This window comes from Gigantopelta aegis, chromosome 6 (genome assembly GCF_016097555.1).
Source record: "Gigantopelta aegis isolate Gae_Host chromosome 6, Gae_host_genome, whole genome shotgun sequence".
Taxonomy (NCBI): Eukaryota; Metazoa; Mollusca; class Gastropoda; order Neomphalida; family Peltospiridae; genus Gigantopelta; species Gigantopelta aegis.
Window position 1 is genome coordinate 68285160 of NC_054704.1, and position 19691 is coordinate 68304850.

Consider the following 19691-nt stretch of genomic DNA (forward strand, 5'->3'; position numbering starts at 1 on the left):
TAAGAAGCTCAAACTGGATTTTGTCTTCAAATAATTTCGTACGTACGAAAAAAACAATATTTTAGGAAATAAAAGGAAATTTAACCTAGTACAAATATTAAAACGATCAGAAACACGTTTAATATTTTATGCAGAAAAATATATTTGATATGTGATTACAATCGTTAAAAAGTCTCTTTTTCAATAACATCTTAAAAATTGCAGCAAACTCAGGAATGTCCCTTTAAATTGTTTCGCTGTGACAGGAAGGAGGGAACTACAGGGGTCTGTACCACAGTTAGTGAATATCCCTGTCAAAATACACACGCCACTGGGATATTGATCCACGCTCTCTACCTGATGGCCTTATTAATGTTTGACAAAGTCAGCGACTGTTTAATTATTTGTTTAATGGCACGTGTAGTACATTATCACATATACGGAGGCCAAAACTCTTCCGAAGTTCTCTGAAACATACTCATTATTTATTTTGTTTATTATAGTCTTGTCTTGTGATATTTCCCGACTCAAACAGTGCGCACGACTGGTTTATTAATTAAAGGTTGGATTTTTTTTTTTTTTTTTTTTTTTTTTTTTTTACCACATTCTACAAAATCTCACTCAAGTGTAAAATAAAAATGATGATTAAATGGATCCCGTTGATATATACATTATTTTATTGTATTTTAATGTGTAATACATGTATACTCGTTTCCATTCCCCTGATTTCAATTGGTAAATTGTGGTCATTATAATGATTATGCTAATTAAGCAAATTAAAACTGTCGAATTTATTTTTTTATTCATTTTTTTAAAATTAATTTTTATAAAACAAATAACACTTCAAAATATGGTTATGGACATAGGCCTATTATGCATTCTGGATTCTGACATGGTAAAAATTCTCACTAGTCCTGTTACTAAATTATTTGAACAGTATACTAGTATACCACTTTGATGTATTAGTTCCGGGTCAATGATTGGGGCTATTTTTTTTTTTTTGAAAAACCCACCCACAAACAACCCTTGACTATTGCTATAACTGAATAAAGGTTGTTTGGGCAGTATTTACCACGACCTTTGATGTATTAGTCCCGGGGCACTGACTGGGACCGCAAAACCTCCAGTCCACAGACGGCGATCGATCCTTCGACCCATCGCACCTCGAGAAAGCGCCCTACCACAATTCTACGTTTTGCTCTAAAAGCCTCTGGTTCTATACTAGTAGTTATTAGCCAGTATAAAATACTTTTGGCTATTACAGTGAGGTGGGTGGTTTTATAGCTAACTTGCAGATTAATTACAACTTTTGGCTTAAATCCTAACAAATATAACATGCATTTAAAGAAAAAGTTTAAAAAAATTATAAATATAAAAAATTGTCCTGTTGTTTGTAAGTAGCTCAAAATTAATTTTATACAAAACGAAAACGGTATGGATAGGCTACGTAACCTATATTAGAAAATAGTTTTGGCTCCTATAAATGCATGAAGGTTGTATTTTTCAAGTCTGGCTCTACAACTTTGACACGTGTCATATACAAAGGAGAACTGTTCAGTTTGAACCATGATGTGAATAATAAATTTATGTATACATGACGTTTATTACGCTGTGTGCTGTAGGAAATTCATGAAAAGTATTTGTGACATATTTTATTTAAAGAGTGAGAGCAAGCCCTTATATAGAATTGTTCTCAAACGAATTTGATTAAAGGGACATTCCTGAGTTTGCTGCACGTTTTAAGATGTTATCAACTAATAAAGACTTTTTAACGATTGTAATTACATATCAAATATATTTTTCTGCATAAAATATTAGTGGCTGTATATTAAACGTGATTCTGATCGTTCTAATATTTGTACTAGGTTAAATTTAATTTAATTTCCAAAAATAAAAAAATTTCGTACGTACGAAATTATTTGAAGACAAAATCCAGTTTGGGCTTCTTACAAATGTTAAGTCGACCAGAAACACATTGAATATACAAACACTGATATTCAAAACAAGAAAATAAATTTAATATGCAAGTTTAATCGTAGAAATATTTTATTAGTCAGAAACATCTTACAATGCAGCAAACTCAGGAATGTCCCTTTAAAAAAATGTATACAGTAGGCTAAATACGCGCCAGTGATACTTTACCATTATCACATTCCACAATGTCGGAGTGTGTAAAACAAATCGAAACTTTTTTTCAGTAATGATGAAAACCGCCTATGCATATTAGTGGTTGCTTGTGACATTTTCATCAGACTATAAGATTGTGCTATCACCAATAGGCTACTTTTAAAACATTGACAATTGTTTTAACATCACAGACGCGTGTGAAGAAGGACACTTGAGGATTCGAAACCCTTCCTACTCCAAGCGCAATTTTTTTTTTTTTTTTTTAATTTTTTTTTGGGACGGCATGACTCGACCACCCTAAAAACTTCGCTCGCCACAGTTAGCCCCCCCCCCCCCCACCACACACACACCTGCACAATTACCTATACACGTATTTTAGCGGGGGGGGGGGGGGGGGGTCTGGTCTGCGGCGACCATATATTGAAACCCTCACCCTGCACACGCGACTGAAGAAATACCTAAAACAAAATAAAAAAATCGACAATTTAAATAACTACTGTTTTTTGTGTGGTTTTTTTCAAGCAAGTGTGATTTATTATAGCTAGACTACAACCAATCTAACACGCTGGTAAGTGATATAAGATAAGAGAGAATTAAAGTACGTATCGCCATTACCTGAAGTCTGACAGATCGGTGTTTGCGATAGCTGGTGACCCTTCAGTTATGGTCAGTCATGAGTAGCCTCATGAGATCTTGTGTAAACAAAGCCCTCCTCGGGGCCAGTGGAAGCAGGTATTGCTTTGAAGTATGCCGAAAATCATCGCTTCGTTGAATATATCATATATGTGGTCTGATAAGACATATTTGAATAAAGTGGTCATTACATTTTGCGTGGCGCATTCCTTAGCCATCGATGGAAATTGCGAGTAATTAACTTGCGAACTACAGGTGCCTTAAAAATTAAATTCTATTATTATTTTATTTTATTATATTTTTTTGTTGGATTTAGGAGCTAAGCCTAGGGGAATGGGTACACGTGTATAAACTACATTTATCTTTCTATTTTTGTGGCTGACAAAATGTTTAAAACAGAACGAAGCCTACATACATGTTGCTGACTGTGTACCGTAGTGGTCGAATGAGAGAACATTAATATCGCCTGTCCCAGTTTTAGGAATGGACAGTGGTGATCACGTGACCTCCAAGTTCTCATTCATGGTATTTTTATATATAGCTGATGTGAGTGTGTGGGGTTTTGTTTACGTCAACTTTGTTAAGTCTGTTGAAAAAGCTGGACGTAACGAGTGGGGTCGTCGATGATGTTACCGCTACTCTGACTGGGATTGTACGGGTTTCTAGCGACACCTGACTGTGGAACGTGAAATGATTATAGCGGCTGTTCTCGCAAGATACGGACTGCAACAAGTGCCCGCGGCATTTATCTTCTGCTAAAAGTTCGTCACCATTCCCAAGTGGCAGAACATCCCATTGTTGTACGTAGGAAAATGGCAGACACGGATAACGTGGAAGAATGGAATTACAAAGCTCGCCAGGAGGAAGAGATGGAATTCTTTACAGAACTGGCTCTACATGAAACAGAAAGATGGATCCAGGTATATATTGTAAAATTTTAAGTGTTAAAAATAACCTGTCTGATTTCTGTTTATATTCAAAGTGTAAGAGTTTCACCCGTCCCCCCCATGTAATATAAGAAATATTTATTTTTTAAACATTATTTTCTTTTAACAGTTATATTTTTAAATAATTTAATTAGTGGTTAGGTTCAGGTTAGATGTTTCATTCAAGAATACCAACATAATGTTCCTATTTGAAGTATTTCATAATCCAATATATTACCATGCAAATTCAAGACATCAAAGGGTTATCTTTCCATTCAGAGTAGTGTTAAAGGAACAGACCCTAGTTTTTAAACACTAAAGCATATTTTTCACCTACACCCTAGTTTCAACCTGTAAAAATGAAGACTAATTTTGTTTAATTTACAAACCTGTAACAAATTTGGATACAACAGAGTGAAACAAAGGTCTGTTATGTTGAAATACCCTGAAAAATGGACTAAAACGCGACTCCATAACCGTAACTTCTCAGATGCACATGCGTTTTTTAAAATATGAAAAATTCATTTTGTGATACATGTATTAGAAACACCAGGATGACCAGAAACACTTCGGTTGTATGGAAATGGATAATGTAAACTAAACATTTTAGTGATCATAAACGTCTCTAATATTGAAAAACATGCCTTAGTGTTTAAAAATTAGGGTCTGTTCCTTTAAGCAATATTCAGTATGATCCATTTTTAATTAAACCAATTAACAGTCAGAATATTACAATATCAGTATTATAAAGAAATAAGTTACTTTGAAATTTTAGATATAGGCTTATTATATATAATTATGATTTAAAATTTCCTAAAATTCATGCTTTAAGATATTAATAAGTCAGAATGAATGAATGAATGAATGAATGAATGTTTAAGATACCCCAGCACAAAAATACACGTTGGCTATTGGGTGTCACAAATGGTACTCTGTCAATGAACTTTTAAAAATAAAACTCATTTAAAAAACAAACATTCCTGTCTACAAACCAATGGGTGGTAAATTAGTTTTATCATGCCTGGTTAGACAACATGTGCATATGTACAACAAGCCAAACATGTTTCAATGACTACAGTGAAGGCCCTTTAAATCGGACACATACAGGACCAAGTAAAAAGTCCGGTTTTAAAGGGTAACTTTATAATAAAGTAATGTTAAAACAGACAAACATTTTTTGCCAGATAACTTTACATATATTTTTATATCCAATTAAGGCTTTTTCAATTTGATAAAATTCTGCATTAAATACAAAGTATACAGTACAATAAATGTAAACCATGTATACAGTTCATAGTTCATAAAAAATTTTTTTTTAATTTTTTTTTATTATTCCCATTTTTATTGACCTGATATCCACACACAGATGTATACAGTACATATGATAAAAAGATCCACATGAAAAAACCCGAAGTAGCTAAAGAGATATTTAGCTACGATCAAATATATGTGACTCATAATCAGACATACATGTATGAAAAATTCAAAAGGAGTTTAAGGACATAATAAGTATCAAAATTTTTAATTAATAATTAAGTTAACCTTTAAAGAGTATTCAGTTTAGAGAGGTTCTACATGTACAGTGTTGTTCCTAGAAGTTTGGCAAGGCATGGTTGACTTAAAGGGAGAGTAAACTCAAACATGAGCCTTAGGTGTTAAAAAGATGCATACCCGGACCACCAACACATATTGACACTTTAACAAATGAAAAATGCATAATTTTAGAGTTAATAATTTTTTTTAGATTATTCCTGCTAACTGAGGGCAGCCATTTTCTTTTCTCTAGCTTGGGACGAATTGACGCCAGCTCAGACCATCTCCTGTATGCACAGTGTAAACAAAAGCAGTAATTTACGACAAGGCGCTTCTCTTTGATCAACCTGTCTCGTAAAACAACAAATGACGTGACAATATAATAAACTATTTTGCTAAATATATTTTAAGTTGCATTAATGGAACGAAATGGGATTATGGTATTTTGCTCTGTTAAATAATCCAAAGAAAAAATGTACACTATTTGGTCTATTGGTATGCTACGTTGGAGCAAAAACGACAACCCACGATACCCAAGTGTATCTTTACTTGCCAAACCGGCCTCGGTGGTGTCGTGGTTAGGCCATCGGTCTACAGGCCGGTACGTACTGGGTTCGGATCCCAGTCGAGGCATGGGATTTTTAAGCCAGATACCAACTCCAAACCCTGAGATAGTGCTCCGCAAGGCTCAGTGGGTAGGTGTAAACCACTTGCACTGACCAGTGATCCATAACTGGTTCAACAAAGGCCATGGTTTGTGCTATCCTGCCTGTGGGAAGTGCAACTAAAAGATCCCTTGCTGCTAATTGGAAAGAGTAGTCCATGTAGTGGCGACAGCGGGTTTCCTCTAAAAATCTGTGTGGTCCTTAACCATATGTTCTGATGCCATATAACCGTAAATAAAATGTGTTGAGTGCGTCGTTAAATAAAACATTTCTTTTTTTCTTTACTTGCCAACACAAAAATTATGTTAAATATATTTAATTGTATTGCTGAGTTATTCTCTTTCAAACATGAATTAACAATACCTGTATTTGTTACGCATGGTCGTCTAAATATTTCTGTGTAAACACTCATGGTATTTTAATCCCGACAGTTAGAAGATTTCAGTAATACCTGAATGCTTGCTTTCACATGAAAGTATAAATATACAGCATACCTTTAAGTTTAACGAATGTTTAACCTCTCACATACCTGTATATATAAAAGGTGATGTAACAAGATATTACATATGTATGTACATGTTTACTAGTAGGTCATCAAGTAATATGATACATGTACTACATGTTGATGAATATAATTATGTATGTAATGACACTCTTGTTAATTCAGTTGACACATTTCTTCTGAGTACGAACATTTTTCGCATACATGCTTAATGCAATTAACCTACTAGTTCTATAGCCATCTGTACAAGTTAACACATAACTGTCATATGAACGTGTAATTATACTGTTAATGGTTATATACAGTCAAACTCCATAAAACCGAACACTCAGTATAAAACTGGAAATCCCTAAAAACCCACCCACACTACCTTACCCACCATCTCCTGTCATACTGTCTCCTATCTCACCCTACCCACACTACCTTACCCACTGTCTCCTATCACCCCCCCCACACACACACACACACACACTACCTTACTCGCCCTCTCCTGTCATACTGTCTCCTATCTCACCCCACCCATACTACCTTACCCACCCTCTCCTGTCATACTGTCCATCTCACCCAACCCACACTACCTTACCCACCCTCTCCTGTCATACTGTCTATCTCACCCCACCCACACTACCTTACGCACCCTCTCCTGTTATACTGTCTCCTATCACCCCACCCACACTACCTTACCCACCCTCTCCTGTCATACTGTCTCCTATCATCCCACCCACACTACCTTACCCACCCTTTCCTGTCATACTGTCTCCTATCACCCCACCCACACTACCTTACCCACCCTCTCCTGTCATACTGTCTCCTATCTCATCCCACCCAAACTACCTTACCCACCCTCTCCTGTCATACTGTCTCCTATCACCCCACCCACACTACCTTACCCACCCTCTCCTGTCATACTGTCTCCTATCACCCCACCCACACTACCTTACCCACCCTCTCCTGTCATACTGTCACCTATCACCCCACCCACACTACCTTACCCACCCTTTCCTGTCATACTGTCTCCTATCTCATCCCACCCACACTACCGTACCCACCCTCTCCTGTCATACTGTCGCCTATCACCCCACCCACACTACCTTACCCACCCTCTCCTGTCATACTGTCTCCAATCTCACCCAACCCACACTAGCTTACCCACCCTCTCCTGTCATACTGTCTCCTATCACCCCACCCACACTACCTTGCCCACCCTCTCCTGTCATACTGTCTCCTATCTCACCCCACCCACACTACCTTACCCACCCTCTCCTGTCATACTGTCTCCTATCTCACCCCACACACACACCACCTTACCCACCCTCTCCTGTCAAGCTGTCTCCTATCTCAACCCACCCACACTACCTTACCCACCCTATCCTGTCATACCGTCTATCTCACCCCACCCACACTACCTTACGCACCCTCTCCTATCATACTGTCTCCTATCACCCCACCCACACTACCTTACCCACCCTCTCCTGTCAATCTGTCTCCTATCTCACCCCACCCACATTACCTTGCATACCCTCTCCTGTCATACTGGCTATCTCACCCCACCCACACTACCTTACCCACCATCTCCTGACATACTGTCTCCTATTTCACCCCACCCACACTGCCATACCCACCCTCTTCTGTCATACTGGCTATCTCACCCCACCCACACTACCTTACCCACCCTCTCCTGTCATACTATCTCACCCCACCCACACTACCCTACCCACCCTCTCCTGTCATACTGTCTCCTATCTCACCCCACCCACACTACCTTACTCACCCTCTCCTGTCATACTGTCTCCTATCTCACCCCACCCACACTACCTTACCCACCCTCTCCTGTCATACTGTCTCCTATCACCCCACCCACACTACCTTACCCACCCTCTCCTGTCATACTGTCTCACCCCACCCACACTACCCTACCCACCCTCTCCTGTCATACTGTCTCCTATCTCACCCCACCCACACTACCTTACTCACCCTCTCCTGTCATACTGTCTCCTATCTCACCCCACCCACACTACCTTACCCACCCTCTCCTGTCATACTGTCTCCTATCACCCCACCCACACTACCTTACCCACCCTCTCCTGTCATACTGTCTCCTATCACCCCACCCACACTACCTTACCCACCCTCTCCTGTCATACTGTCTCCTATCACCCCACCCACACTACCTTACCCACCCTCTCCTGTCATACTGTCACCTATCACCCCACCCACACTACCTTACCCACCCTTTCCTGTCATACTGTCTCCTATCTCATCCCACCCACACTACCGTACCCACCCTCTCCTGTCATACTGTCGCCTATCACCCCACCCACACTACCTTACCCACCCTCTCCTGTCATACTGTCTCCAATCTCACCCAACCCACACTAGCTTACCCACCCTCTCCTGTCATACTGTCTCCTATCACCCCACCCACACTACCTTGCCCACCCTCTCCTGTCATACTGTCTCCTATCTCACCCCACCCACACTACCTTACCCACCCTCTCCTGTCATACTGTCTCCTATCTCACCCCACACACACACCACCTTACCCACCCTCTCCTGTCAAGCTGTCTCCTATCTCAACCCACCCACACTACCTTACCCACCCTATCCTGTCATACCGTCTATCTCACCCCACCCACACTACCTTACGCACCCTCTCCTATCATACTGTCTCCTATCACCCCACCCACACTACCTTACCCACCCTCTCCTGTCAATCTGTCTCCTATCTCACCCCACCCACATTACCTTGCATACCCTCTCCTGTCATACTGGCTATCTCACCCCACCCACACTACCTTACCCACCATCTCCTGACATACTGTCTCCTATTTCACCCCACCCACACTGCCATACCCACCCTCTTCTGTCATACTGGCTATCTCACCCCACCCACACTACCTTACCCACCCTCTCCTGTCATACTATCTCACCCCACCCACACTACCCTACCCACCCTCTCCTGTCATACTGTCTCCTATCTCACCCCACCCACACTACCTTACTCACCCTCTCCTGTCATACTGTCTCCTATCTCACCCCACCCACACTACCTTACCCACCCTCTCCTGTCATACTGTCTCCTATCTCACCCCACCCACACTACTTTACCCACCCTCTCCTGTCACCAGGTAACATTTTGTTTATTAATGCATTGTGATTCACTATGCAAGCTTCAGAGATCGCTACACAATTTTCAAACATCAAACAGTGCCTGCTAATAAATTTTCAATTGACTAAAAATATTGCTAATCAAGATATGTTCCCTGATCACACACTCTACTACCCAGGGATCCTACATGGAGACCCGATGTCTGAGACCAGTGTTTTTATCGCGGTCCTACCTATTAACCAGTCACATGATCTCCAACCTTACATCACTATCTCGATCTTACCCACCCTCTCCTGACATACATTCTCCTATCTAATTACACCAACTCCTATTTTTACTGTCCACCTAACTTTGCCAAACAGTCATCTATTGTTTGCCAGTCACCTATACTTTTGTCAGATACCTGCTTGTGACAGTGTTTAACAGTACATGTACCCCAACACCTTTATACATGTATATTATACTAGCTGTTCTTTGCTAACAGCCACTTGTATGCTCTCTGCTAACACTAACATCCACATGCGTTTTACTAACAGCCACCTGCTCTTTGCTAACAGCCACATGTACATGACCAAACATTTGCCTACATTTGCTAAACAGCCACCAGCCACCTGTACTTCACCAAACAGCCACCTGTTCTTTGCCAAATGGCCATCAGCAACCTGTTCTTTGTTAAACAGCCACCTGCTATTTGCCAACAGCCACATGTTCTTTATCAAACAGCTACCTGCATGTGTCAACAACCACCTGTTATTTGCCAACAGCCACGTATTCTTTTTCAAAACAGACAACAGCCACCTGTTCTTTGTCAAATTAACAGCCACCTGCATGTGCCAACAGCCACCTGTTCTTTGCCAAACAGACAACAGCCACATACACTTTGTCAAACAGACAACAGCCACCTGTTCTTTGTCAAATTAACAGCCACCTGCATGTGCCAACAGCCACCTGTTCTTTGCCAAACAGACAACAGCCACATACACTTTGTCAAACAGACAACAGCCACCTGTTCTTTGTCAAATTAACAGCCACCTGCATGTGCCAACAGCCACCTGTTCTTTGCCAAACAGACAACAGCCACATACACTTTGTCAAACAGACAACAACCACCTGTTCTTTGTCAAACAGCTAACAGTCACCTGTTCTTTGTCAAACAGCTAACAGCCACCGGTTCTTTGTCAAACAGCTAACAGTCACCTGTTCTTTGTCCAACAGCTAACAGCCACCAGTTCTTTGTCCAACAGCTAACAGCCACCTGTTCTTTGTCAAACAACTAACAGCCACCTGTTCTTTGTCAAACAGCTAACAGTCACCTGTTCTTGTCAAACAGCTAACAGTCACCGGTTCTTTGTCAAACAGCTAACAGCCACCGGTTCTTTGTCAAACAGCTAACAGTCACCTGTTCTTTGTCAAACAGCTAACAGCTACCTGTTCTTTGTCAAACAGCTAACAGTCACTTGTTCTTTGTAAACAGCTAACAGCCACCGGTTCTTTGTCAAACAGCTAACAGTCACCTGTTCTTTGTCAAATTAACAGCCACCTGCATGTGCCAACAGCCACCTGTTCTTTGCCAAACAGACAACAGCCACATACACTTTGTCAAACAGACAACAACCACCTGTTCTTTGTCAAACAGCTAACAGTCACCTGTTCTTTGTCAAACAGCTAACAGCCACCGGTTCTTTGTCAAACAGCTAACAGTCACCTGTTCTTTGTCCAACAGCTAACAGCCACCAGTTCTTTGTTCAACAGCTAACAGCCACCTGTTCTTTGTCAAACAACTAACAGCCACCTGTTCTTTGTCAAACAGCTAACAGTCACCTGTTCTTGTCAAACAGCTAACAGTCACCGGTTCTTTGTCAAACAGCTAACAGCCACCGGTTCTTTGTCAAACAGCTAACAGTCACCTGTTCTTTGTCAAACAGCTAACAGCTACCTGTTCTTTGTCAAACAGCTAACAGTCACTTGTTCTTTGTAAACAGCTAACAGCCACCGGTTCTTTGTCAAACAGCTAACAGTCACCTGTTCTTTGTCAAACAGCTAACGGCCCGGTTCTTTGTCAAACAACTAACAGCCACCTGTTCTTTGTCAAACAGCTAACAGTCACCTGTTCTTTGTCTAACAGCTAACAGCCACTGGTTCTTTGTCAAACAGCTAACAGTCACCTGCAACATTTGACTTTTTTGTTTGTTCACTACTGACTAGCCATTAGGCATAGCAATAATAGTTATTTATTAGCCCAACATTGAATATCACTAGCCACGAGAGTGGGGCTACCATAATATAGAAGCCCTGCATAGTTGGGATTGGAAAAACAACCATCAATACTCTTGCCAACAAGCGCTTACTTTAAAAAAATTTAAGACAGCTGCTTATAAATCAAGCAATAGCTTACATACATGTTCATGTATATTTGCCAACGAGCCATCTACACTGTAGTGACTGTACTTCTGTACTTAATGGACAGTGAAAGTTTAGTTTTAGTTTGACCTGAATTCCTAAGTGACAATGAGCGCAGCCTTTTGTGACAATAGCAGCAGTTTATATTTCGAAAGGCTGGATTTCTGTCACTTCCAATAGTGACATCAACATGGCCACCACACAACAGAACAAACAATGGACTCAGAAGGTACACAGGTCCACATTTCGTCTACAGTGATTACATGTACATAAAACACAAAGAGAACTTGACCTTTGCTGACCACATTCCTCTGTGTTTGACTTGATATTTGTATATATGTAAACACCAAACTGTCTCCCTGATATTTACAATCAACTCAAAATATTAAGTAGATGTTTTTCATATTTTATACTGTTCAAATGGTCGTCCATGTTAATCTGTCATTGGGTTTTCCAATCCTAATTAGCACCCTATGAGTCTGACTGGTATATCAAATAACTACTGTGGTATGTGCTATCCTGTCTGTGAACAAATGCATACAGATCCCTTGCTGCTAAGGAAGTAGTATATTGGGTTTCTTCTGAAGACTGCATGCCTGAATTATCAAATGTTGAACATCCTATAGCTGATGATTAATTAATTAATGTGCTCTAGTGGTGTTGTTAAACAAAACAAAGTAGCTTTATTTTATGATGTCATTTTACTAGCCTCACAAATCAATGAATGTGATACAAACTGACCTTTAGTAAGCAGTAATCTGTCTTAAAAGGCCAACAATACTGTATTGATGCTATATTGGCTGGTTAACACAGGTTTGAAAGAAAGAAAGAAATGTTTTATTTAACGACGCACTCAACACATTTTATGGTATAATATCCACCCGGTCCCCTCCATTATTATTTTTAGTTAGGGTTAGGGGTTAGGGTTGGGATTGAGGTTAGGTTGGGGTTAAGGTTAGGGTTAGGGATGGGGGGGGACCGGGCGGATATTTTTCCGCCACTACATGGGCTACTCTTCCGATTAGCAGCAAGGGATCTTTTATTTGCACTTCCCACAGGCAGGATAGCACAAACCATGGCCTTTGTTGAACCAGTTATGGATCACTGGTCGGTGCAAGTGGTTTATACCTACCCATTGAGCCTTGCGGAGCACTCACTCAGGGTTTGGAGTCGGTATCTGGATTAAAAATCCCATGCCTCGACTGGGATCCGAACCCAGTACCTACCAGCCTGTAGACCGATGGCCTGCCACGACGCCACCGAGGCCAGTATACTGTATTGATGCTATATTGGCTGGTTAACACAGGTTTGAATGTATATGTTACTGTATACATACATACATGTTTGAATTAACTAGTCAGCCCATTAACAGAATGTGGTCTCTTAGGGCAGCTGGCTGCTTGCACAATACAGATAAAAATGCACCATGGACTATATGAAGGTGGAAAAAAAAAATGTTTTATTTAATGATGCCATCAACAGAGGTAATCAATTGAGCAGACGTACTGTAACTCTATTTATTTTAAATGAAATTTAAAAACCTGGGGCCATACCAAGCCTAAAAGAGCTAGAGAGTTATATATTGAAAAGAAAAGAAAAAGGCCTTTTCCAAAAAGTCGTATATATATATATATATATATATATTTATATAACTTTTAAACTAAAAGGAGCACTTTTTCATATTTCCCCTCTCCAGGTAAAAACTTAAAAGCAGTGGAATGTTTAGGATTCTGAGTACTCATGAACAGTTTGATTGGTACCACCATCTTCTATCACATCACATTCATTTAACATTAGGCACAAAAACCAGTCTAGCCAGCCATAGAATATTTGTTTCATTTCAACTTATTTCCGTCCTTATATCCAATTAAGGTTCAAGCACACTTTCCTGGGCACACACCTCAGCTATCTGGGCTGTCTAGTCCAGGACAGTAGGTTAGTTGTTAATTGTTAGTGGTTAGTGAGAGAGAAGGTGTATATATAGTGGCCTTACATTTACCGACTGAGTTGTTAAAACTCGCTCTGGGTGGAAGCTGCTACCAGGTTGCGAACCCTGTACCTACCAATCTTATATCTGATAGCTTAACCACGGCACCATTGAGGCCGGTACTGATAGCAATCACTCACCCTCCTGAACATGTCTCTGTTCTTGTAGTCAGACAGACGAAATTAGATTATACAAGGAGAGCCAGATCATGATACTAGGAAATGGCTCTGCCTCGTGATCAAACCGTGGAATACAAAAAAACATTAACGATTTTGTTTTAAAGGTTATCTTTTATCTGAAGAAGTCTAACAGAAGTGTGGTCATACAAGGAGAGCTAGATCTTGATATTAGGAAAGGCTTTGCCTTTGGATCAATCCACAACATACTAAAAAACCCACCTATTAACAATTTAAAGGTTATCTTTCATCTGAAGAAGTCTTAACAGAAGACATTAAGTTATATATAAGAGAACAAGATCTTTATATGTATCTAGGCTTTGGTAATCAATCCACAGCATACAAACACATTTGTGAATATTGTTTTAAAGGTTATCTCTGATCTGAAGAAGTCTAACACAAGAAGGTAGGTTATACAAGGAGAAGATCTTGATATAATCAATCCTTAACATGAAAACACGTTAAGTGAAGATTGTTTTAAAGGTTATCTCTGGTGGAAGTGATAAGCCTGAGTGCTCATCCAGACTTAACCTGCATGTTTACCTACAAGATAACGCGAGAACAATGTGTCTTGTCCAACCATGCAATTAATGTCCTCTGGAATGTTTTTATCAAACCTGTTTATAGCACGGCCATTTTTGCCTGGTGTATTGTGCTGGTGGGGTTTTTATTACTAGTGGTCTGCACTCACTACATTTACAAGTCATATAACGTGAGATCTGTACACCCACCTCCAGGCATAGGACGGGCAGTAATAATACATGTAGCTCAGTCTGTAGAGTGCTGGCCTAAGGCACCTGGATACAAAGTCCGAATTTCCTTGGTGAACCAATACAATGATTGCATTTTTTTCCCATTCCGACCAGTGCCCCGCGACATGTACATCAACGGCCATGGTACATGTATGTGGTTTTCCTTCTTTGGGAAAGTGTTTGTACAAGATCCGTTGTTAATGATGGAAAAATGAAGTGGGTTTCTACTGATGACTGTGTGTCAGAATTACCAGATGTTTGACATCCATCAGCTGATGATTAATTAATCATTGTGCTCTAGTGGTGTTATTAAACAAAACAGACTTTTTATGTGTCAAAATTACCAAATGTGTGACAGTCATTAATTAATCAATGTGCTTTAATGAAGTCATTAAGCAAAACAAACTTAACTTTTTTTTAAGGGCAATGGTATGTATATACTCTCCTGTCTATAGACAAGTACTATTTGGTTGGAATAGCCACTGAATTTGCTTCAGATGTCTTACAAGTATGTATGTTTTAACAGACATGTAGTCTAGCCTACATAGGACCAAACATATAGCCTAAATGATGAGAGGTGGCAATACAAAAACTGATAGGAAACGGTGACACATGGTCTTCTCCACACAGGGGGCGGGACATAGTCCAGTGGTAAATGTAAAGAGCTTGCTTGATGTGCATTCGGTTTAGGATCGACCCCTGTCGGTGGCCCCATTCAGGGTTTTTCTGTCAGAGGATAAAACGGGTATGGCGCCATACCCAAATGTTTTTTGCATATATATTTTTTTTTAAGTTAACCTTTTGACAAAATTAATTACTCTTATCATTTTCTTAACCCTAACCCTAACCTTGACCCATTTTCTTTCTGGTGGAGGCCCCCTATACCCCCTGTTGAATGTGGTTTCATTTAATTCCATAGTGCCATACCCAAAAATGTCTTTCTGGCAGAAACACTGCCATTGGGCTATTTCTCATTCCAGCCAGTGCTCCACAATTGCTGTTACGAAGGTTGTGGTATGTACCATCCTGTCTGTGGAATAGTGCATATAAAAGATCCCTTGCTGCTGATTGACAAGAGTAGCCCATGAAGTGTGGTCCTTAACCACATGTCTGATGTCATATAACCATAAATAAAATGTGTTGAGTGCGTCGTTAAATAAATGTTCATTTCCTTCTTTCTCCACACAGCTACACAAAATGGACACATCTACATGTAAATTATCTAAAACTTGGTAAAAAGACAATTTTATATTTTATCATGGTGGCAACTGCTCCTAGTCCCTCTAGTTACGGCTCCACTACAAAGTTTACAGTTCATTTCAGTCTGTAAACAAGGCCAACACTGTTGTCGGAGAGTACAATGTAAATATATATACAATATCTTTTTTCCTAATTTATTAGATTCGTGTTTGTACAGGTTTTGTCAGAGCCACTGATAAACACAGCAGCTAGAGTATTAAACTGATGGCAGTGAACCCAGCCTGTCGGAGATTTCATAATTTGTTTGATTAATCGCCGGCTGACCATGTGACCCAGCAAGTCAATTTGTTTCAATTAACTTGGGACACGGATCAGTGAACATGAAAGCTATATTAACTCCAGTATTCTGGACAGGTGCTGGCCTGAGGCTGATCAACATGGTGGGGGTGCAGTATGCAGGTTTCAACAGCCACTTGTGTGTGCTCCGTTAAGTTTACCCAGGGCAAATGTCATCTGTAATTATATTAAAGTTCACACTTACCTACATACAACATGATTACAACCTGTTTCCTGCAGGTGATAACCCCATTACTATACAGGTGTAATTACTTTTACCTGGGTGTTGTAGAGGTAATTACATCTTCTAAACAAATTAATCAGTGTTAGATGGAAAAAGAAGTTTAAAAGTTTGGGTTTTTGGGGTTTTTTTTATTTAAAGACACCACTAAAGTACATTGATTTATTAATCATTGGTTATTGGATTTCAAACATTTGGTAATTTTGACATACAGTCTTAGAGAGTAAACAGTACATTTTCCCCATTAGTAGAAAGTGATCTTTTTATATGCATCATCCCACAGACAGGAGAGCACATACCATGGCCTTTGATATACCAGTCATGGTGCACTGGCTGGAACAAGAAATAGCCCAATGGGCCTACCAACAGGGATTGATCTCAGACTGACAGCAAATGAGGCAAGCGCTATACCACTGAGTTACGTCCGGCCCCTGTTAGATGGAAAGACAGGATTTAGCTTAGTGGTAGAACACTCGTGAATCTGAGGTGCTTTAGTTGTAGGATCAACCCCCCTTCCCCCCCCCCCCAATCACCTGACATACTGGAGTTTTCCCATCCCAATCAGTGTCCTACAAATGGTATATCAAAGGCTGTGGTATGTGTCTGTCTGGAAAAGTGCATATAAAAGATCCTTTGCTGCTATTGCTAATGGAAAATGTAACATGTTTCTTCTAAGACTATATATATCAGAAATGTTTGACTTGCAATTGTCAATTGTTAATTAACTAATCAATCAGTGTGCTCTAGTGGTGTTGTTAAACAAAACAAACTATATCATTGTTAGATGAAGCTTACTCGAAGTGCTGTAGGTCATGTGAGTGATTTTGCTGTGACCTCCATGGGGTTTGCCAGTTCCACCAGGTGCTGCTATGATAGGTACCGTATACATATCAAAGGTACCGTATATCAAAATGCTATTGTGTCTGTAGTTATATGATCCCCTCTGGAAAGGGGCGAGACGTAGCCCAGTGGTAAAGCGCTTGCTTGATGTGCAGTTGGTTTGGGATCGATCCCCATCGGTGGACCCATTGGGCTATTTCTCGCTCCAGCCAGTGCACCACGACTGGTACAGCAAAGGCCATGGTATGTGCTATCCTGTCTATTGGATGGTGCATATAAAAGATCCTTGCTGCTAATCGAAAAGAGTAGCCCATGAAGTGGCGACAGCAGGTTTCTTCCCTCAATATCTGTGTGGTCCTTAACCATATGTCCGACGCCATATAACCGTAAATAAAATGTATTGAGTGTGTCGTTAAATAAAACATTTCCTTTCTTCCTTCCTTCTGGAAAGAATTTTATTTGAGCTAATTTTCACATAAATATTATTTAGAGCATTTTGGTTGGAAATTATTAAAAAGTGGCTATAATTTAAACACAATTTAATTTTATTAGCTACATGCTAACTGTTGTAGCCATCTTGCATAAAAATTAGCAAATTGCTAATTTGACAATGGACAGGGTGAGCCCTGCATTGCTGCTAATTGATAAAAGTAGTCTGTCGGTATGTGCCAGCAAATGGGAGATAGTTTTCATGACTACCTGTGCAACCCACTGCCAGGTATTCATTTATTTCATTTCAACTTATTTTCGTTCTTATATCCAATTAAGGTTCAAGCACGTTGTCCTAGGCACACACCTCAGCTATCTGAGCTGTCTGTCTGGGACAGTGGGTTAGTTGTTAGTGGTTAGTGAAAGAGAAGAGGGTGTAGTGGTCTTAACCTACCCACTGAGTTGTTAAAACTTGCTCTGGTTGCGAGCCAGTACCGGGCTGTGAACCCAGTACCTACCTATGTCCGATGGCTTAACCACGACACCACCGAGTCTGGTGCCAGATATTCAGGTAGTTTGTAAATGGAACCTTTTTGCCCTTGGTCACATCCCTACAATACATGTATTTCCATTGTCAGCCTTTGAAGTTGTATGGTAATTAAGTCCAGTCTTGGTCAGTTAGCAATCTGTAATGGCTAACACCAGTAACAGATGGACACATTATTGTTATTAATGTTCCAATTATAGACGGTGACAGCTGTCTTTAGGCCCATCTTCAACAGCAGTAGTCTTTTCTACCCCAATCTGCACATTCCACCAGTAATTCATGTTACAGATGCAGACCCTACATGTAGTTTTACCCTATGGAAATGGAAACTAATTTTGGTTAATCTACAAATCTGTAATAAAATTAAATACAGTGAAACAAGAACTCGTGTGTTATTTTGAAACAAAGAAATATCCACTAAATATAGACTTAAATTTTGTCTCTATAACTTCTCATACCGGCCTCGGGGGCGTTGTTCGGTCATCGGTCTACAGGCTGGTAGGTACTGGGTTCAGATCCCAGTCGAGGCATGGGATTTTTAATCCAGATACCAACTCCAAACCCTGAGTGAGTGCTCCGCAAGGCTCAATGGGTAGGTGTAAACCACTTGCACCGACCAGTGATCCTTAACTGGTTCAACAAAGGCCATGGTTTGTGCTATCCTGCCTGTCGGAAGCGCAAATAAAATATCCCTTGCTGCTAATCGGAAAGAGTAGCCCATGTAGTGGCGACAGCGGGTTTCCTCTCAAAAATCTGTGTGGTCCTTAACCATATGTCTGATGCCATAAAACTGTAAATAAAATGTGTTGATTGCATCGTCAAATAAAACATTTCTTTCTTTCTTTCTTTCTATACCTTCTCAGAGGTACATGTACCTGTGTTTTTCCAATTATGGAAAATACATTTTGCTGTGTTACAAACATCAGCATTAGAGGAAACACTTGGATATACGGAAATGGATACTCTGAACAGTAAACTGTTAGTAAAGTCTATTTTTTAGATTATTAAAAAAAAAAATGAAACTAATACAAGTAGTGTAAAATATGTGATAGTGTTTAAAAACTAGGGTCTGTCATTTTAATAAAAGTTGAATTGTCAATTTATACTGCCATATTACCCCAGTAACGTATTCAATATAAGTAATATGGTACTAATTGGGTTGGTGGGGTTCTGTTAAAGAAATACTAGCACACTGTACATTCATAGAAACACTTATCTTGTCATCGATTATGTTGTGTATACCTACATACAGAGATCAGTTGTTTGGTGGAAAACATCATATTGTATTAAACTGACATGTCATCGTCAC

At 39.9% G+C, this 19691-nt stretch overlaps 1 protein-coding gene across 4 annotated transcripts in view; it reads left to right on the forward strand.

Annotated features, from left to right (window-relative positions):
* The first annotated feature begins 3304 nt into the window (after positions 1–3304).
* The window catches only part of LOC121374175 (LIM and calponin homology domains-containing protein 1-like), a 190846-nt gene continuing 174459 nt past the window's right edge, over positions 3305–19691 (forward strand). For all 4 annotated transcript variants that reach the window (XM_041501150.1, XM_041501148.1, XM_041501152.1 and 1 more), the window contains exon 1: positions 3305–3659. In XM_041501150.1, coding sequence (XP_041357084.1) covers positions 3552–3659 — 108 coding nt within the window. In that variant the 5' untranslated portion in view covers positions 3305–3551. The remainder of the gene's footprint in view (positions 3660–19691) is intronic.